Genomic DNA, 22020 nt, shown 5'->3' on the forward strand with positions numbered 1-22020 from the left:
CAGGTAAAGCTTAGTACATAAAGTTGTGGGAACGCCTGAAGCCGCAAGCCCGAATAATAGAAATCCGTGTACTAACCATCATTCCCATGGTATCTGTATGATCGCAGTACAACAGTTCCATCTGTTACGTTAGTAGAAAGCTATGTAGCCAGGTCCACTGTATGATTGATGGGTGTTACAGCGATCTGCAATAGGTGTTGTCGAAATCCACGCGCCAAGAGCGGTCGCTTCTGAGTAACCGAAACAGATCGCGAAGGCTGTGCATTAGCGGACTGCATGAGCATGGAGGAGATTATGGAGCCGGAGACACGTCTCGGTCGCCATGTTTTATACACCAATTATTTTTCTCCATTAGTGAGTGGACTCCGTCTTTCGACTGAGTGTATCGGAACCTTCTCGCTCCACTGGACTCTCTGCCACACTCGAATCCATTTCCTCACTTCAACACCCATTCAGCGGCTCCGGCAGGTAGTCTGGATTACGCACTGCCAAACCTGCACCAACTCCACTACCGAGCTTAGAATCTGTATTAGAATATATGCTATCCTCGTTTGAGTTGACTAATCCCCTCCGATGTCTTAAAGCACTATCGGCGCAAAAATGTGACCCGCAATTTTTCGCGCTGTTTAGGTAGTTGTCGACTCCATAATTACGGCACGAAGGCTCAGTTCTTTGAGAGCGCCACAATTAATCGATTATAACGCACCTTTTATACAAGCTGATCAATACGCGCGTCAAGCGCAGCGTGGCCTCCGGACGTGAAAAGTAACATTACGCCACCGAAAGCGCAAATGGCGATCATGTGGCATGTGTGGTGGTTCAAGGTAATACAATGACCGTGTCGCTGTACGCTTCCAAATTGGCTTCGCTTGGAAAAGCAGGGGAACCCGCTTTCCCGTTTTGTGCCGTCGAGGGCTCAACGGACTCAGCTTTTGGCAGCACGGTCATAATGCGTTTATACACGTCAGTGATATCTGATACTACGAGACCGCTCAATGATGCAATGAGAGCTTTTTTTTTTCTTTTTGACTATGTCCGTAGCTGCGCTGCGCTTGCCAGTGCCTGTTTTGAAATAGTCGTATTAGGTTGTAAGTTAATTTAACATTTGTTGCACTCTCAGGGATATAACACTCCATAGCGCAATTACTGGATCGACGGAGATCCAATAAAGCTATAAAAACGAAAAAAAAAGCAATTTGCTGTCAGAATCGCTTTAACGTCACGCTCATCACTTCGTTTTATCAGTTAATTGTTCGATGCTTAGCCGCCTTTTCAATTTCTTTCTACCTCAATGTTTCGGTGGCAGAGAGATGCTACTGTTTGTTGTAAAATGTTATTTGGTTGGGCGTAATGGATATGTATACACGATTATTTTTTTATTTCGTTTTGTAGCACTTATGAGACAGTGCTTCCTAATAATATGATCTCATTATACCTTATAGGCGAAAACGCCTTCTCCTAAAGGGGAAGGGGTCGAGTGAGGGTGCCGTCACGTCATTCCTTCAAAGATGGCTGCCTTCTTGAGGGCAATTAATGTGCGCGGCCTTTGCTCTCCTTGCTCGCAGGCTGACATTTCAAGATGGCAACCTGCCCATCCCGGGTAACTACCACCCAGTCGTATCATGGATCTACATTGAGGTTAGTCAGAGAGTCTACAACTCTCACGATTCGAACTCTCCATGACAAAATCAGATGCATCTTTTCGCAGGACCGAGCGAAGGACCTGCAGATGATGATCCTTCCCGACAGAACCCAGGGGGGAACCAGCATGAGGCACGGCCACTTGGAACTGATGGTATTAAAGCCTACCTCCAAACCCCTTCCCCCTCCCCCCCCCCCCAAAAAAAAAGACATTGATGGCGATTTAGCGTTAAATGCCCGAGAACTGCCTTAGCATTACGTAGCGCCTTTTTGAGGTATCGGATCAATGTTTTAAACCGCGTTCAGCACACTGCAAATTCGCACGTTCTGCCTCTTAGAGGAGCGAAGGGACAATGACTGTGGTATTGAGTAGACCAAAGCCAGTTGCAATATATATATATATATATATATATATATATATATATATATATATATATATATATATATATATCATGTGACCGTTTCCCCAAAGTTTACACATTCGCTTGACACTCCTAGTGCTCACGAATTAGAAAGTTTTAGCCGGTCCGATATTCCGTTAAACGCCAATGGACTGGGCGTTTTACCGAATGGGCGGAGGCGTAAACGTGAGCGGCCGGAGCCACCTGTTGGAGCAGAGCTCAACCATACAGACACACAGAGCTAATAATTGCAGTAGCCAAGTGCAATCTTTTTCGCTGCAGGGTTATTTTTTTTTTTTTTTGCAGCAGCAGCAGCAGCCTAAAAGCGTCACGATTCACGTTTGCCGAAAAGTAACCCCTGCAGCGAAGTAGAATACACTTGGTTGAGAAAATATTAGCTCAGTGTTTGTCTCGTTCAACTCTGCGCCACGAGGTGGCCCCACCTGTAAAGCCGCTCACGTTTGCGCTTTGCGCCCATTCAGTAAACTGCCCAGTGCGGCTGAGTTCACCGGAATACCGGACAAGCTAAAACTTTGTATTAAAAAAAAATGCCGCCGAAAGTGATTCTGCCACATTCTCCGTTTGTAGGAGTGGCGCGTCAGCGCAACGCTTCGAAATAACCCAGTTCTGATCATTACGTCACTTTGTCCCATGCTTACCGATCCTAGCATACCCAGCTGCCCATTACTGCCAATAGGGTAGGCCAAACATAACCAATTTAGGAAAAATGTAACAAGCCTTTCGTTCGCTCGCTCACTCTCTCGTCTCTTTCATTCGTTCGTTCGTTTCATTGTTTGCCTCGTTTTTGTTGGGTGGATGTTGTGTGTGTTTGTGTGTGTGTTTGGGGGGGGGGGCTTAATGCATAGCCAGCATTTACATAATGCGAATGCCGTGACAGATACACAGACGTCACTCCACAAACGATGATCTGGGAATGCCCGAGACTCTTCAGGAAGATGGCGTCGATGGTGAGGGCGTGGTCGCCAGAGGAACGCACCGGCTTTTCCTGGGTTCTTCGTCCGAAGCTCGGCAGCTGATGCGGCTGCAGGCGCTGCAGCTCGTATACAGGCCAGTGATCGTGGTATCTCCTGGTGAGTGGGTTCCCAAGAAGGACACGGTGAGTATGCAGGTAGAATAATGCACACAAATGACGATTCGAAGCCCGGGCATAGTTGTGGTTGAAGGGAATTGTATCGGGCTAATGGTGACTCACTGTGAAGGCTTCACATGCGAATGCCCAAAGAGTTGAGTGTCTCTTTAACGTTATCCCGTGGCTCGACCGTGTTCTCGAAAGACGTCACTGTCTTAGCCTGGTTAATTGTCACCAAATTTGTTTGGCCCGTCGCAGGTGACAGACAATTGGCGCGTTCTTGTATTTTCACGCACATTGTTCTGACTATTTCGGTACACACACAAAACAAATATTTATTTAATTTATTTATTTATTTATTTATTTATTTATTTATTTATTTATTTATTTATTTATTTATTTATTGAGCTTCACGTGAAAACTAGAGCGATAACGTCAGTGATGTCCCCTGGCGCCACTGTGTGGCCAAAGAGGAGTCTGCCTCGAGCCGACCTCTCTTCCCTGTGTCCATCCTTGTGGACATCGGTTTTATTATTTTCAATGTTGTACTAGAAGCGCTAAGAGCAAAAAAAAAATATCTTGTGCTCCAACTTGAAGCTAGATGGATGCGGCGACACATAATTTATCTATGTTTCCATACGGGCTTTCCAAAAAATGATACCACTTTGTACGAAGCCGTTATATCGTAACCGATGACCAAGAACGTCCGTGAAGTGTATTTTAGATGTACGTGATGACTGCGCTATTGAGCATAAAAATCAACCTAACAATAAGCCCCCACGCGATATTGTATCTTGCTTATATGAACGTGTTTAGGCGAACAAAGGGAGGCTTTAGCCTTAGAAAAATGTCGGTCACTTTTTCGTCATACATGAGGATGTTGCTGTTTGCATGTACCCGGGCGGTCAATCAAAGAGTGTTGCGAGACCAGCGCTAACGGACAGGGACATGAAATGAAGGCGGCACCACCCGACACTGGCAACAGCACCAATAGACTAAGCGAGGGAGATCATATCAGCCCACAAGAATAACTATCAACAAGATTGAGTCTGTACACAAGAAACACGTTTTATTTGTCGTAGTTAGCACAGGGACTGTTCACCTTCTAACCTTTCTAGTATGAACCTAGCACATTTGTCTACACGCCATATCATTGAAATGAACTCTTCAGGTTGTACCCACTTAGATAAATATATTGTGTTCGTTGAACCTTCACGTACTCGTAGTACTCAAAGCCTAAAGCTTTCAATGTTTCAGCCTCTAACCGACATGTGCAAACAGTCTTTCTTTCAACAGTCGAACGCCAATATAACAAAGTGTTTGGCACCTCCGAAATCGTTCGTTATACAGGTCACTTCTTTGTAATGGTCGCACACCCCACAGCTGATAATAGAACCGGGACAAAATTATTCCTTCGTTAAACAGATCATTTCGTTGTAGAGGTGCTCGACCGTATAGAATATTGTATTGCTTTGCCTGGAGAAGTTCGTTCATTACCATTAACCAATTTTTGTGTGCACATATGCGATGTTTTCCCCACTCCTGCAATAGTCCCAAGGGGGCTGCAGTACGTGAATGTAAACAGTGAAATAAGTTTAAAAAAAAACACAGACTGGGTAACAGGTGGGTAACCAACCCTTCTGTGAGCCTCTCGAAAAAAAAGAAAAAAGAACGGTGTTTGCTAGCGCTCGCTAAGAAAGGCTAACAAAAGTCAACTATCATGCCTTGAAAAGCACATACCTATGTGTATGGCCTTGCATGTTTTGTTTCTTGTATTTTCACCCTCTGCTTTGATACGGTTGTCAATATTAATTCAGAAGCGTATCACAATAAATTTACCGTTGCCAGTTCAGCGCCGTATTGTGTCCCCTTCGCTCAGTGCTCGTGTTCACTATATCCCTAGCATCGCATCATGGCAAACCAAACAAGCGCAACGCAATGCTGATGTCGTTTTTGTCGTGGTGGTGGTGGTGATGATGGTTGTAGGAAGAGAGCAAGAGGAGCAGGAGGCTTGTAGCTACAGGTCTACAGGCAGGTTTAACCTGGCGATAGGCACCGGCAATTGTTCTGCTCATAAGCGTCTCAGTCCGTGTCACGAGTGTTTACCACGAATCCCACACATCAGAGTCTCTTATGGAAACGAAAGAAGGCGCGAAGCTTCGTTGAAGGCAATGGACCCTTCTGGAGATCCCCGGTGTTGAAGGCAAGCATGTGGAGCACCTTTCCTGTTTTGTAGGTTCTCAAGAACAGCGGAACGAGACAAGACACATCGAACACTTTCTGCGGTCGTGCGCGACGCAATGAGTTAGCATCAAAATACAGGCTCGTCGGTTTAGTAAGAGACCGCTTGGCTATAAGAACTGACGAACTTTCCAATATAATGTTGCCTAAAAGGATAAATATAGAGATATTTGCTATGTGTGACCAAAGCATAAAAGCAGCCAGGACGTCGCGGATAAACCTCCACTTCGTCTTTGTCCGTATTTAAATAATGTTATATATTTTTCATTCTAGAGGCAATATTGTGTCACAGAGCTTTTTTTTTTTTTTAGAGTTAAAATGTCAAATAAACGTTCTTTCCTTCATCGCCGCATCTGCAGCCTGCGCCTTTTTGGGTCTATCTATCCATCCTAGCCTTATTAAACTGTTGATGAATGAAAATAATTCCTTTAAAATTTCTTCTGTGCTGGGCAGTGTTCAACTACGTTCCTCAAGTACAGCAGCCTGACGCTTTAGCGCTGCGTCACAAGTTCTCGCCGGCAGCGAGGCAATGTTTCTCAGCGTTAGTGCGCACTAGTGCGTCACGAATCTCGAAGGCCACAAAAAACAAGCGGAACTTCGCGAAGACTTCAAGGGCGTGCACCTAGATGGCGCAGGCTGCCCAGAAGGAAGCACTAGCGGACAATAAAAAAGATTTACAGGTACTTGCGAATATCTGTGGGAACGCAGCGACAAATCTAGGCCTTAAGTTTAGCACAGAGAAATCAGGGATTATGATCTTTAATGAACACACGAGTAACTTCGTGGTGTCAATTCAACAGCAAGTAATACCCATAGTGAAGCAATATAAGTACCTCGGCGTACACATAAACGAAGGAAAGAATTACTCAAGCAATCACCAAGATAATCTGAAAATAAAGGGGAAGCGGAATGCAGCATTAATGAAACACAGAGCACTGTGGGGCCACAATAAGTATGAGGTGGCGCATGGAATCTGGAAAGGAGTAATGGTGCCAGCGCTAACATTCGCAAATGCCATTATATGCTTAAAATCGGATATATTGGCGGGTTTGGAAGTTAACCAAAGATCAGTAGGCTGGTTGGCTTTGGGAGCCCACGGTAATACGACAAATGAGGCAGTGCATGGAGACATGAGTTGGGCCTCTTTTGAAGTCAGAGAAGCACAAAGCAAAATTAGTTTTGAAGAAAGGCTCAGGAACATGGATGAAAATAAATGGGCGGCTAAAGTGCACAAGTATCTCTACATGAAAAGCGTGGACACAGAATGGAGGAAGAGGTCAAGGAAGTTGGCAACCAAGTACAGGATAATCGAAACTGTAAATAGATAACCAGGGGTCATCATAAAGAAAGTGAGAGAAATAGAGACCGTGAATTTGATGCAAAGAATGGAAACGAAAAGGACAATGGAGATTTACAAGAATGAGAAGAAAGAAATTAGAAGGGAAAATCTGTACGACAACACAAAGGGCAGTGCCTTGCTATTTGAGGCTCGAGCCGGTTGCCTAAGGACGAAAACATATCGGAACAAATATTCGGAACTAGATGAGACATGTGTATGCTGCAGTAAAGATCCAGAGACCACTCAGCACATCCTAATGGAATGCGACGGGATCCACCCAGCGAGAACCGTAGGTAACGTGCAACTCCCAGAAGCGCTTGGGTTTAAAGTGGAAGGAATAGATGAGACATGTGTATGCTGCAGTAAAGATCCAGAGACCACTCAGCACATCCTAATGGAATGCGACGGGATCCACCCAGCGAGAACCGTAGGTAACGTGCAACTCCCAGAAGCGCTTGGGTTTAAAGTGGAAGGAAACATAAACAGATCAGCCGTAGAGATCAGCAAGAGACGATTAGAGTACTGGTGGAAAAAAAGCAGGGAAAAGATGGATACAACCTGATCTCTTAAAATCATAGGCAGTGGTACAAGCTAAATTTTTGAAAAAGGTATACAAAAATGCTAGATAAAGAACATGTGTAGTATACTTGATTAAATCAAGCAGGCTAGGTGACTATTTGTCGCCACCCCGTTTCAAAGGGGATGCCAATAAATCATCATCATCATCATCATCATCATCATCAAGAGCGATAGAGAAGCCCGGCTCTAGTACACGGCTTATAAGTGACTCGTTTCGACGGTGACATGCCGGTGTGTGGCGGCCTTGCTTGAACGCTAATCGCATTACCATCGACAGTAGCCGTGAGATGGGTTCTGCCAGAATTTCTTTTCATTCCAGTTTTCTATACTGAAGTCACCGCTACCCAGAACTGTGCACGTGTTAACCCTGGAAAGGATCTCGGGGTCCCAAGTGTTGCTTCGTCTCGAGCACCTTGCGGTCACCGACGAAGCTGTGGAAGTCAACATTACGGTGCGTACATTTAAACGACAGCATTAGCTTGCGCAAGCTTTGTAGTTCCTGCTAATTTTGGATGTCTGTGCTTCCGTCCTAGAGGCATCTTGTCGTTGGTCGTGGAAGATCCTGGGAAAATGGGCGACAGAAGGAAGGGCGATCCCAAACATCAAAACTAAATCTCAGTGACTAAGCAATGGAAAAAAAAGAAATAATAAACGCAGAAAAAGTCAATCTTTAGAATAAATCATACCAAATCCAAGATAAAGTGTACATCCCAGTTAAGGTTACCCAAGCTGTTGAAAGAGAAAGATTGTGGAACATACGATTTTAGGACCTACGGTATTCAGTCATCAGGCGCATGATGACCGAACAGCGCAGGTCGTAAAACCGCAGCCTGCGCTGTCTATTTTAAAATATTTTCATTCTTTCGGACAGCTTTGCTAACGTTAGCTGGGACACTCAACACAGCTTGCTACCATACACCATAGTCGGAGCGCGATTGGGAAAACATCCATTCACGGTGCACGTAATGGAACCGAATTGTGGGGTTTTGTACGTGCCGAAACCACTATCTGATTGTGAGGGATTGTGAGGGATAATTTTGGCCACCTGGGGATCTTTCCCGTACCCCAATATTGCGGGAGACGGGGTTTTTGCCTTTTGCCCCCATCGAAATGTGACCGCCATTGCCGGGATTTCATCCCGCGACCTCGCGTTTAGCAGCGCGACAACATTGCCGTTAAGCCACCACAGCAGGTACGGTGCTCGTAATCAGAACATTAATTATCTGCGTAATGGCTAGAATAGCATTGCATATCGCGATAAAGCACATCATTACATGTACTACTTGTCAGACGTGGACAGTCATCATCATCATCATCAGCCTATATTTTATGTCCACTGCAGGACGAAGGCCTCTCCCTGCGATCTCCAATTACCCCTGTCTTGCGCTAGCGTATTCCAACTTGCGCCTGCAAATTTCCTAACTTCATCATCCCATCTGGTTTTCTGACGACCTCGACTGCGCTTCCCTTCTCTTGGTATCCATTCTGTGACCCTAATGGTCCACCGGTTATCCATCCTACGCATTACATGACCTGCCCAGCTCCATTTCTTCCGCTTAATGTCAACTAGAATATCGGCTATCCCGGTTTGTTCTCTGATCCACATCGCTCTCTTCCTGTCCCTTAACGTTAGTCCTAAGATGTTTCGTTCCATCGCTCTTTGTGCGGTCCTTAACTTGTTCTCGAGCTTCTTTGTTAACCTCGAAGTTTCTGCCCCATATGTTAGCACCGGTAGAATGCAATGATTGTACACTTTTCTTTTCAACGACAGTGGTAAGCTCCCAGTCAGGATTTGGTAATGCCTGCCGTATGCACTCCAACGCAATTTTATTCTTCTTTAAATTTCTTTCTCGTGATCAGGGTCCCCTGTGAGTAATTGACCTAGATAAACATACTCCTTTACAGACTCTAGAGGCTGACTCGCGATCCTGAATTCTTGTTCCCTTGCCAGGCTATTGAACATTATCTTTGTCTTCTGCATATTCATCTTCAACCCAATTCTTACACTTTCTCGATTAAGGTCCTCAATCATTTGTTGTAATTCGTCGCCATTGTTGCTGAATAGGACAATGTCATCTGCAAACCGAAGGTTGCTGAGATATTCGCCGTTGATCCTCACTCCTAAGCCTTCCTAGTCTAAGAGCTTGAATACTTCTAAGCATGCAGTGAATAGCATTGGAGAGATTGTGTCTCCTTGCCTGACCCCTTTCTTGATAGGTAACTTTCTACTTTTTTTGTGGAGGACCAAGGTAGCTGTGGAATCCTTGTAGATGTTTGCTAAGATATTCACGTATGCCTCCTGTACTCCTTGATTACGCAATGCCTCTAGGACTGCTAGTATCTCTACTGAATCAAATGCCTTTTCATAATCAATGAAAGCCATGTAGAGAGGTTGATTGTACTCCGCAGATTTCTCGATTACCTGATTTATGACATGGATATGATCCATCGTAGAATATCTCTTCCTGAAGCCAGCCTGTTCTCTTGGTTGGCTGAAGTCAAGTGTTGCCCTGATTCTATTGGAAATTATCTTGGTGAATATTTTATACAATACTGAAAGCAAGCTAATGGGTCTATAATTCTTCATTTCCTTAACGTCTCCCTTCTTATGGATTAGTATAATATTGGCGTTCTTCCAGCTCTCTGGTACACGTGAAGTTGTGAGGCATTGCGTATAAAGGGCCCCAAGCTTTTCAAGCATGATATCTCCTCCATCTTTGATTAAATCTACTGTTATTCCATCTTCTCCAGCAGCTTTTCCCCTGGTCATGTCTTTCAAGGCCCTTCTAACTTCAGCGCTAGTTATAGAAGGAGCCTCTGTATCCGGTTCATCACTATTTTGAGTGAAAGTAGCTTGGCTGTTTTGGGCACTGTACAGGTCAGTATAGAATTCTTCCGCTGCTTTTACTATGTCATCGAAATTGCTGATGATATTACCATGCTTATCTTTCAGTGCATACATCTTGCCTTGTCCTATGCCAAGCTTTCTTCTTACTGATTTAATGCTGCGTCCATATTTTACAGCGTCCTCAATCTTTCCCACGTTATAATTTCAAATATCCCTTACTTTTTTCTTGTTGATTAGTTTTGACAGTTCAGCGAATTCTATCTGATCTCTTGAGTTGGACATTTTCATGTTCTGTCGTTTCTTTATTAGGTCCTTTGTTTCTTGGGAGAGCTTACCTACTGGTTGCCTTGGTGCCCTACCTCCCACTTCAATTGCTGCTTCTTACGTGGACAGTAAGCAACACCAAAAAAAAAGCATCAGTCTTATTTGTATGCGCGCATACGAAGTCAGATGGTGATTCACGGTCGATAGTAATTCGAAAACACTACATAAAGACTACAGTCCACTACATTTTCAGGCATGGAGTGGTGCCTGACACCGGCAAGAAAAAAAAATTATTGCCGAGAGCTAGTGGGGCTATACTAGTTCAGGTACAACCAAACTAGGAAGGCCCACTAAGCTCTATCAAAGTCACTCCCTCAGCAGAACAGGAATTGGCCTCCCTGGTGCAGTATTCGGCCGCTACCTCCCTCATGACTCCGACAATTAACCCATGGCCCTCAGTCCCCCAGTGGCTGCGGAGCACCTGACCAAGGCGGCGGTCAGACCTGCTACGCGGCAGAGGGTGCTAAGAATCTCTGGGTCCGGACAGGCCGCCAATGGAAACTGAACCTGGCAACGTTCAACACGCGCACCCTATCGAGTGAGGCTAGCTTAGCAGGACTATTTGACGAATTATCAGGCATTGCCTGGGATATTATTGGCCTTATTGAGGTTAGAAGAACTGGTGAGGCTTACACAGTGCTGACTAACGGCCGCGTCCTCTGCTACAGAGGTCTTCCAGATAAGAGAGAATTCGGGGTAGGATTTCTAGTCCATAACAACATAGCGGGCAACATTGATGAATTCTACAGCATTAATGAGAGGGTAGCAGTCGTCGTAATAAAGCTGAATAGGAGGTACAAGAGAGAGAGCAAGCGAGAGAGCAAAGGCAGGGAGGTTAACCAGAAGTCAGTTTCCGGTTTGTTACCCTACACTGGGGTGGGGAATAAAGGGGTTGGAGAGAGTGCAAAGAGAGAGAGAGCGAAAAAAACACACTCAAAAAAGACACAGGCATAGGTAACAAAGGAGGCGTTCCAATCAGAGACGTTCACACAGGCCAGTGGACTTCAGGGACCGCAGGAGCGCTTGCACGGCCTTGGGATGCGATGTTGAGTCGCGTCGATGTTGCAGAATTCTTTCTTCCAAAAACGGCTAGTCGTCCAACTGGTTCAGCACGACGGAGAGCGATTGTCTCTGCACACTGTATTGTGGGCACTGACAAATAACATGACGAATCATTTCCGCGTCTCCACAATTGTGACATGCTGCACTGTCGGCCATCCCTATGCGGAACGCGTAGGCATTGGTGAACGCGACGCCCAACCACAGCCTACACAGAAGGGTCACATCTCTTCGGGGAAGTATTGTTGGAAGTCGAAGGCTTGAGGTTGGATCCGAGGTGTATAATCGGGCGTGCATAAAATGTGGTTTGTTCCAGTCTGATGAAGTGCATTGGCGTGCAAGTAGGCGGAGCATCCTTGCAGCATCTGTCCTAGACAGCGGGATCGATAGGCGGTTGTCTTGTTCATGAGCTGAACGAGCAGCTTGATCGGCACGTTCATTGTCAATAATTCCACAGTGACTTGGCAGCCACTGAAAAATTATTTCGTGTCCTTTCTCAGTCAGGTGGTGTATGGCCTCTGTGATTTCGAAAACCAGTTGTTCCTGTGGACCGCGCCGTAAGGCTGACAGTAAACTCTGCAGTGCCGTCTTCTAGTCGCAGAAAACGGACCATTTGTGTGCTGGTTCTTCATTAATAAAAAGTAGTGTGACTCGAAGCGCTGCGAGTTCTACTGCCGTCGACGTCGTCAAGTGAGATGTTTTCATTTTGATTGTGGTGGCTTTTTCTGGAATAACGACAGCGGCTGTAGAGTTGTTCTGCAAGACGGAACCGTCGGTGTATATGTGGGTGTAATTCCGGCACTTTTTATATAATAGGAGTAAGGTAAGCTGTTTAAGAGCCGGCGATGACATATCTACTTTTTTCCGGACGCCAGGTACTGTCAGGTTGATCGTTGGCTGAACGAGGCACCAAGGAGGAGTGGAAGGTCTCGCGGCAGGTGTGAAGCAAGATGGTATAGCCGCATGATGCGCGGATACCATTCGGCAGAACGAGGCGTGTGGTATCTCCGCAGGTAGAGAGGCTAGATGGTGGCAAGGAGTCCGTGCAAGGTGCCTTACGTGCATTCTTATTGCTTCAACTGTGATGTGGGTCTTTATGAGGTGGTCTCTGGCGATTGCAATAGTTGCCGCCGTTGACGCACTTCGAGGAAGACCTAGGCAAATCCGGAGCGCCTGGGCCTGCACACTTTGTATAGTACGTAGGCTTGTTGTACTTGCGTTAGTCAATGCTGGCAAGCTGTACCGCAAGAAGCCGAGAAAAAGTACTCTATATAATCGAAGCATAGCGCTTGTCGACATTCCCCAGGTCTTTCCAGCGAAGAAGTTCAAAAGGTGACAGATGCCTGAATACATGGGGGCTCCATGAGACGTCTCTGTCAATTATGCCACCCAGGAATTGTATGACCGTACAAATGGTATCATCTGCCCATTGATTAACATGCTGTAGTGCGTCATAGGCTTATGCGTAAATGCCACAAGTGCACATTTGTCGGATGAAATCTCCAGGCCTTGATTTCGGATATAGTGCGCAGTCTGAGTGGCAACTTTTTGGAGCCTGGCGCGCAGCTGTAGGCCTGTCACTCCGGACGCCCAAACGCATATGTCATCCGCGTACATTGATAATTTAACTGTGTTTGGAAGGTGATGAAGGAGACCAATCGGCGTAAGGTTAAACAACGTAGGGCTCAGTACACCACCTTGGGGGACACAACAGTAGGTGTAATGCGAAGTGTGGCCTTCCTCGGTGCTCACAGAGAAAGATCGCATAGAGAGATAGCTATGAATCCATCGCAACATCCGACCACCGAGGCCTATCTCTTCGAGAGCGGCGAGGATAGATTGATGTGTAACGTTGTCGTACGCTTCTTTGACGTCGAGGAACAAAGAAGCGCACAGACGTTTACACCCTTTTTGGTGCTTAACATAGGTAACCAGGTCGACGACATTATCAATCGACGAGCGGCCGCGTCGGAATTCTGCCATGGCAACTGGGTAGACGTTGTGGTATTCCAAGTACCACTCCAGGCGTCCGAGGATCATCCGGTCCATCACTTTTCCCACGCAGCTCGCTAATGCAATCGGGCGATACGATGAAAGCTCCAACGGAGACTTTCCGTCGGCTTTGGTAGCGGAACTATGCGACTAGTCCTCCAGCTTGTGGGAAGTGTGCCAGCTCGCCAGGATTCATTATAGATTTCAAGGAGAACACTCCTCGCCCTCTCACCCAGATGACACAGAGCTCTGTAAGAAATTCCGTCAGGTGCGGGTGACGACGTGTGTCTGCACAAAGCTAGCTTCGCCTTGAGTTCATGGATTGAAAATGGAAGATCCATGCGGGGGTCACGTGGTGGCGGGAAGCTGATGAAACGTCATAAGCTGTTGGAAGCTGTGCGTTGCCCGGATAATCTGGCACAGAAGTCTTCTGCGACATCAATATCTGGTCGTTGTTGGAAGAGGGCCAGAGCCTTGAATGGAGACCGCTGTACGGGTGGCGTCCTGAGCCCTCTCACCGTCCTCCATAAGTACAATAGGGGCTTGCGAGGGTCTAACGATTCACAGAAAGCAGTCCAGCGTTGTGACTCTAGCTTATCTAACTGGCGCTGGATCTTCTTTTGTAGGCGTCTAGCGGTCCGTAGATCGTCCATTGACTTCGTGCGTCGGTATCTACGTTCGGCAGGTCGCCGTATAGCTCGAAGTCGCTCTAATTCTACGTCAAATTCAGTGAATTTCGAAGAGCACATTAGAGTATGTGTACTGTCTTGCACTGTGGTTTTGATTATGTCTTCCAAATTACGTAATAAATTACCTTGACATTGGTCTTCAATAACAGCCTGGAATTTGGGCCAGTCCACTCTTCGGATGGTATCACTTGATTTCGACGACGACGGTCCTCTGATCTTGACATATGTGGGAACATGGACACTCCCGTGCGTTTCAATGTCCGTAAACCATCAAAGTGAAGGTAGTACAAAGGGAAGGTAGTGCAAGCCTACGCCCCAACCTCTCGTCACAATGATCAAGAAATAAAACAGTTTTATGAAGATGTTGAATTAGCAATGAGAAAGGTGCAAACTCAGTTTACTGTAGTCATGGGCGACTTCAATGCAAAAGTGGGGGAAAAGCAGGCTGGTGAGCAAAGAATTGGCAACTACGGCATCGTTTCTAGGAATGCAAGAGGAGAGATGTTAGTAGAATTCGCGGAAAGGAATAAGCTCCGAATAATTAATACCTTCTTCAGGAAGCGCAGCAACAGGAAGTGGACCTGGAAAAGCCCTAATGGAGAAACAAGGAATGAAATAGATTTCGTACTCTCTGCTGATCCAAGCATAGTGCAGGATGTAGAAGTGTTAGGTAAGGTAAAGTGCAGTGACCATAGGTTAGTGAGGTCTAGGATTTCTCTCAATTTGAAGAGAGAAAGAGTAAAATTAGTCAAGAGGAAACAGGCCAACCTAGAGGCAGTAAGGGTAAAAAGCAGACCAATTCAGGCTGGTGCTCGCAACCAAATATGCAGCTTTAGAACAGCAAGATAAAGACAACCTAAAGGTAATTAATGAAACCATAACTAGGTTGATCTCAGAAGCAGCAACTGGAGTGGGAGGTAAGGCACCAAGGCAACCAGTAGGTAAGCTCTCCCAAGAAACGAAGTACCTAATAAAGAAACGACAAAACATGAAAATGTCCCACACAAGAGATCAGATAGAATTCGCTGAACTGTCAAAACTGATCAACAAGAAGAAAGTAAGGAATATTCTAAATTATAACGTGGGGAAGATTGAGGACGCTGTAAAATATGGACGCAGCATTAAATCAGTAAGAAGAAAGCTTGGCATAGGACAAGGCAAGATGTATTCACTGAAAGATAAGCATGGTTATATCATCAGCAATTTCGATGACATATTAAAAGCAGCGGAAGAATTTTATATTGACCTGTACAGTGCCCAAAACAGCCAAACTACTTTCATTCGAATTAGTGATGAACCGGATACAGAGGCTCCTTCTATAACTAGCGATGAAGTTAGAATGGCCGTGAAAGACATGTTCAGGGGGAAAGCTGCTGGAGAATATGGAATAACAGTAGATTTAATCAAAGACGAAGGAAATATCATGTTTCAAAAGCTTGCGGCCCTTTATACGAAATGCCTCACAACTTCAAGTGTACTAGAGAGCTGGAAGAATGCCAACATTACACTAATCCATAAGAAGGGAGACGTTAAAGATTTGAAGAATTATAGACCCATTCGCGTGCGTTCAGTATTGTATAAAATATTCACCAAGGTAATTTCCAATAGAATCAGGGCAACACTTGACTTCAGCCAACCAAGAGAACAGGCTGGCTTCAGGAAGAGATATTCTACGATGGATCATATCCCTGTCATAAATCAGGTAATCGAGAAATCTGCGGAGTACAATCAACCTCTCTACATGGCTTTCATAGATTATGAAAAGGCATTTGATTCAGTAGAGATACCAGCAGTCATAGAGGCATTGCGTAATCAAGGAGTACAGGAGGCATACGTGAATATCTTAGCAAACATCTACAAGGATTCCACAGTATACCTTGGTCCTCCACAACTCCACAAGAAAAGTAGAAAGTTACCTATCAAGAAAGGGGTCAGGCAAGGAGACACAATTTCTCCAATGCTATTCACTGCATGCTTAGAAGAAGTATTCAAGCTCTTAGACTGGGAAGGCTTAGGAGTAAGGATCAACGGCGATAATCTCAGCAACCTTCGGTTTGCAGTTGACATTGTCCTATTCAGCAACAATGGCGACGAATTACAACAAATGATTGAGGACCTTCATCGAGAAAGTGTAAGAATTGGGTTGAAGATGAATATGCAGAAGACAAAGATAATGTTCAATAGCCTGGCAAGGGAACAAGAATTCAGGATCGCCAGTCAGCCTCTAGAGTCTGTAAAGGAGTATGTTTATCTAGGTCAATTACTCACAGGGGACCCTGATCACGAGAAAGAAATTTACAGAAGAATAAAATTGGGTTGGAGTGCATACGGCAGGCATTACCAAATCCTGACTGGGAGCTTACCACTGTCGTTGAAAAGAAAAGTGTACAATCATTGCATTCTACCGGTGCTAACATATGGGGCAGAAACTTGGAGGTTAACAAAGAAGCTCGAGAACAAGTTAATCACCGCACAAAGAGCGATGGAACGAAAGGTTGTCACAGTTTCGCCCTAAGGGCGAAGCAATGAATGCGATAGCAACACAGCAATGTCATACGAAGTAAGGTGAGCGGCTTTGGTAGCAATATGAATTGTAGTAAACATGAGCTGATTAAGTAAGCAGGTGTGCTGCGGCGTAAGTATACCGACATGAAGAGAGACTCGATGACCACGAGAAGGCGCGTGTGGAACGGTGGTGTTGATGAGAAGCGCTTCCCGTGGGGAGCGCGTGCGAAGGGACACACCTGTAGCGCAGCACTGCCGATCTGGGCAGCATTTGCATGTGTAGCGTGCGTTGGAAAATGTGGCCCGACTATTACTAACTGAATGAACAAGCGTGGTGTGAGCGCGCACAAACAAACATGAATAGATCACACTGAATGACTGCAGACAACGACTGTCAAAACGCTGGCAGCAAGCGCATACGCCGCAGCGGGCGAGGTACGTGCGGTCTATCGCTTCAACGGAAACTGAGCGGCGACTGCACAGCGCATACAAAGGTCAGAGCCGTGTGGAGATAAGAGACGGTGCGAGCGAGCGATGAGCGCGGTTGTTGGCAGAGTAGGAGTGCGCCCCCCCCCCCCCCCCCCCCGCTCCCTCCGGCGCTGGCTTCCCGTTTCCTTGCTTGCCCGTGGGAGATTGAGTGCGTTCGCTCTCCGTGATAGCGCGCGTCCCCGCACGCTTCCGCTCGGGCATACGGCGCCCGGCGAAGATTTTATCTATACGGAACCTCACGGCGACGGTGACGCCGACGGCAGAAATCCGGTTGAAGTGTCCATATAATTGCTATCGCAATAAAATCTTAGGACTAACGTTAAGAGACAGGAAGAGAGCGGTGTGTATCAGAGAACAAACGGGGATAGCCGATATTCTAGTTGGCATTAAGCGGAAGAAATGGAGCTGGGCAGGCCATGTAATGCGTAGGATGGATAACCGGTGAACCATTAGGGAGGGTTACAGAATGGATACCAAGAGAAGGGAAGCGCAGTCGAGGTCGGCAGAAAACCAGATGGGATGATGAAGTTGCGAGATTTGCAGGCGCAAGTTGGAATACGCTAGCGCAAGACAGGGGTAATTGGAGATCGCAGTGGGCATAAAATAGGCTGATGATGATGATGACATAAAGACAAGATGCATTGAATTACATTCTGGAGGATTACGTTCCAAAAGAAACGACTGACAACACGCATGCTCAAACACACGCACACATACACACATGCAGAAATAGATAGATAGATAGATAGATAGATAGATAGATAGATAGATAGATAGATAGATAGATAGGATAGATAGATAGATAGATAGATAGATAGATAGATAGATAGATAGATAGATAGATAGATAGATAGATAGATAGATAGATAGATAGATAGATAGATAGATAGATAGATAGATAGATAGATAGATAGATAGATAGATAGATAGATAGATAGATAGATATATAGATAGATATATAGATAGATAGATAGATAGATAGATAGATAGCTAGATAGATAGATAGATAGATAGATAGATAGATAGATAGATAGATACTTCATACATACTTCATACATTCTTGATAGATAGATAGATAGATAGATAGATAGATAGATAGATAGATAGATAGATAGATAGATAGATAGATAGATAGATAGATAGATAGATAGATAGATAGATAGATCATCCAGTTAACCTTTCCGTGCGCTGCAGCGTCTGCTCGCAGGTCACCGGCTGGAAGACGTCAAGCCAGTCACCCTCGGTGCCAACCAGTATCTGCCGGGCCCCACTCGTCACAGCTGGCCCACATCGGGCGCAGATTACGCTCAAAGGCACGTTCCCGATCTGAACATGCCAACGCCTCAGACAAGCACGATGTCACAGACAGGTGACACTGTCGTGAGGCTCGCCCCAGGAGAGATTGCTTCTTTCCTGGCGCAGCTAGTAGCCGAATAAAGAAACTTCAGACATGAAAGTTGCAGCTTCAATTATTGCTTATCACAGAGATAATTGGGCGCTAGCGTTCAACGGGAACACTTTAGCTATGACAGACTAGGCTATAAACAAAGGATACGGTTTAACTTTTATTTGTAATTTTTAAACGGTTTAGGAGAAAGCACGCCAGGGAAGTTAACCATGGTTGCTCCCGGTTGGCTACCCTACACGCTAGGAAAAGAAACGGGGGCAAGAAAGATAAAAAGGAAGAAAAATCCCAGCAGAACTCATCTCACGATGACTCTTGATGGTAGCGCGATTAGCGTGTGAGCAATGTAGCAACAGACCATAATCCTGAAATCACGTTTGTATAACATCTGTCGTGGTTATTCTAAGACTCACTTTCCTTCAGCTATATGAAACATATCCCGGTATGGTCCCACTTTGCTAAGGCACTCGCATGTCACGCTCGCCAATGAGAATCGCGATATCATGACGACTGTATGACGTCGACGATTTCAGGACGATTGAATGACGAAGAAGTAATGACGTAAATGAGATGAGGATTCTTAAATAATGATGGAGGTATAACCTCCTATGACCCCTTGTACAATACATTGCTCATTGCCTTCAACTATGTTTAGAAATTCACTCGGAAGTGATTACGCAAACTATTTTTCCGAATATGAAGTACGGTGCATGTGTAACCGTAAAGAAGTAGTTTACGCATATCCTTGTCGTCCGCTTGCAAGAAATTTAACGCTAAATTGATCTAGACCTCTGTGTCGTCCCAGACGGCCGAAAGTAAGTTTGAGGTTTGTTTCTAAATCACCGAGATAGCGTGAAAATACCGGATGCAGCAGCAACATGGCAATGTACTACATGTATTTCCATCTTCATCTCTGCGTTAAAGCAATGAAATGCAGTTTTTACCATAACGAAGATTAGGAGATTGTGGAGATTGTGGACACATGGAGACGCAGCGTCTGGCATCCAACCGTGTAAGTTCATAACATGATAGTACACAATAAAAGCCACCTTGAAAAGTGATTACGCCCCATACTTGTGTTTTGGGTCTCGGGAGGATAACGACGACCGCGTGACCACGACGACAAGAGGACAATTCGATGACGACAAGTGTATGACGATGATGACGGCACAGCACCGGCAGAATCTCAATTGAATGACGACCGCACGATTTCGATAGAATATCGAAGGATTGATGTTGATGGAACGACCAGGTGGTGTAACAACAACGTCATGACGACAATGGGATAACTTTAGTGACGTCCCTGATAGAACGTGTAAGCGCCACTGAACGAGGAGTCCCCCACTACGGCGTGCCTCATAATCAGATGGTGATTTCGGCATGTAAAACTCCATGATTTCATTAATTACGACGACGAAATGTGCCGCTATACCCCAATCTTAGCAGTTCCTTGCCGCACTGGGGAAGCTGCAGGGCTCCTTAGCCAATGGGAAGGATGAGTGCCCCTCAAGATGGGTTCATCCGTGCCGCGTCGTCTGCTCCGCACCTGCTTGCCATCCTTTCACTGCGTTCGCAACTGTACGTGGAGTGTCGCAGCAAATGTTTTTACAGTGAAGCTGTTAAGGGCTAGGTTCCCGGAAATCGCGTCCGTGTAGTAGACCAACCGGCGTGTACAGCAATTTCGGCTCCATGTGCGTGGTGGTTTCCAGCCAGTTGTGCCTTAGCACAGGTGTCAAAACGGATGATGAATGGCCCATTATTATACCTCTCGCGACCAAGCGTCGCGATACTCGGCGGCGGCACGTCCCACCAATCGTTTTGCCCCTTTGTCGCGTGACGTAGAAATCGCGCTGCTTTCAGCAGTTGCACTTTCGACTCGCTATGGGACGGGCACTCGTTTAACCACATCTTCCAGGATCCTGACGTCAGGATCCTGACAATGCCGTGCAGTGTGCCGCGGCTATGAACGCTGTGGCTCATATGCTAGTCTATAACGATGGGGCGGACTTGGCGCCGCAAACGCACTACTTGGCCATCACGCCGGGCGAGAACAAGACGCTGGTGTGCTTGCTCTTTGACGAACCTGCCGAAGACACTCAATATATGATGGTATATATTGTTTTGTGGCGCAAGGGCCAGCTATGGCCAAATTGCGCCAAGACGTGGTGTACTAAGTGAGCAGTGGTGGGATCAATGACAGTGGGTAGGTGTAGGGTGGCTGTAAAGGGGCCTAAAATCCTGCGCACTGAAAGGTGCGTAAAAGACAAAAATAATAAGATCATGACAATGACGTGATAGGGGCGCAATGAATGTAATATAGTATAAAAAGTTTTAAGCGATACAAGGCAATACTTCCTCACAGAGACCCTTAGAAGCGAGGGCCTGGAGGAGAGTGCACTTCAAACATGTTGTCGCAGCAGCGTCCTCTGGAAGAGGATGCCGCTACGAATCTCTCGGGCGAAAAACTTTCAAAATGTTGATGTCGGCTAAAACTGAATCGTGCTGAAATACCGGGTCATTATGTAAAAACATCGCTGGGTGAAGGGGTATATTCTCTCTATAGGCTTGAACAAAGTGCTTTTTTCTTTCAGGTTCTATTAGTGGACACTCTACTAGGATGTGAAGTACTGTAAGTGCCTCCCCACATCTAGTACATGTCGGGAGTTCACCTCCAGACAACAGGTAATTGTGCGTGCCGTAAGTGTGTCCTATTCTGAGCCTACAGAATAGGACATCATTTCTTCTAGATTTCGTGGTCGATGGCCAGTTCGCTAAGCGAGGCTTGATTAAATGGAGTTTGTTATGAGTCTGGGCGTCCCACAAACGTTGCCAGTGGACTCTAAGTCTCTTACATAGATATGGCTTCATATTGGGAACAGGGATGGTCATAGATGTGTTGCCAGCTTTTGCTTCTATGGATGTGGCAAGCTGGTCTGCCAGTACATTTCCCTCGATGTCTCGGTGTCCTGGCACCCAGCACACCACAACATGCTGCCCGGGCGCATAAATATTACATACAAGCGAATAAAGCGATACTATTACAGGATTTTTGTGCCTTTTCAGAGATTTTAATGCTTTTACTACGCTCAGCGAGTCTGTGTAGATGATTGCTTTTGGTATTTTCGATTCTTTGATGTATTTAAGAGCCGACAGTATTGCATAAGCCTCTGCTGTGAAAATGCTCGTTTGGGGGTGCAGGGCGTCGGCATCTGAAAATGATGGACCAACCGCTGCATAAGAGACGCCAGCATGAGACTTTCATGCATTGGTGTAAAATTCCGGACAGGAGTATTTATGCTGCAGTTCAAGGAAGTGCATTCGAATGTGTGTAACGGGGGCGTGCTTTGTAACATGTAAAAAAGACAAATCAGAGTCTACAATCTGCCACTGCTATGGTGAGACCTCTATAGTGGGTGTT

At 45.8% G+C, this 22020-nt stretch overlaps 2 protein-coding genes across 2 annotated transcripts in view; both read left to right on the forward strand.

The window, feature by feature from the left end:
• Positions 1–2414, forward strand: part of LOC119431550 (lysosomal alpha-mannosidase-like) — a 34562-nt gene extending 32148 nt beyond the window's left edge. Inside the window, exons 14-16 of the mRNA XM_037699030.2 lie at positions 1566–1638; positions 1709–1795; positions 2349–2414. Of these exons, the coding sequence (XP_037554958.2) occupies positions 1566–1638; positions 1709–1795; positions 2349–2414 (226 nt within the window). The remainder of the gene's footprint in view (positions 1–1565; positions 1639–1708; positions 1796–2348) is intronic.
• A 550-nt stretch (positions 2415–2964) lies between these two features.
• On the forward strand, positions 2965–18638 carry LOC125940727 (lysosomal alpha-mannosidase-like). Its single transcript, XM_049657203.1, has 3 exons — positions 2965–3159; positions 7611–7742; positions 18392–18638. The coding sequence occupies exons 1-3, from the start codon at positions 2977–2979 to the stop codon at positions 18632–18634; spliced, it is 558 nt and encodes a 185-aa protein (XP_049513160.1). The 5' UTR covers positions 2965–2976; the 3' UTR covers positions 18635–18638.
• Positions 18639–22020: the final 3382 nt, after the last annotated feature.

The sequence above is a fragment of the Dermacentor silvarum genome, chromosome 10 (genome assembly GCF_013339745.2).
Source record: "Dermacentor silvarum isolate Dsil-2018 chromosome 10, BIME_Dsil_1.4, whole genome shotgun sequence".
In the NCBI taxonomy this organism is placed as follows: Eukaryota; Metazoa; Arthropoda; class Arachnida; order Ixodida; family Ixodidae; genus Dermacentor; species Dermacentor silvarum.

Excerpts from the sequence above, each read along its gene's own strand:
- LOC125940727 (XM_049657203.1), top strand. The coding sequence starts at position 2,977 with ATGCCCGAGACTCTTCAGGAAGATGGCGTCGATGGTGAGGGCGTGGTC. Across the intron at positions 3,160-7,610 it reads GGGTTCCCAAGAAGGACACG|TTTTCTATACTGAAGTCACC; the intron begins GTGAGTATGCAG and ends TTTTCATTCCAG. Across the intron at positions 7,743-18,391 it reads CTGTGGAAGTCAACATTACG|CGTCTGCTCGCAGGTCACCG; the intron begins GTGCGTACATTT and ends CGTGCGCTGCAG.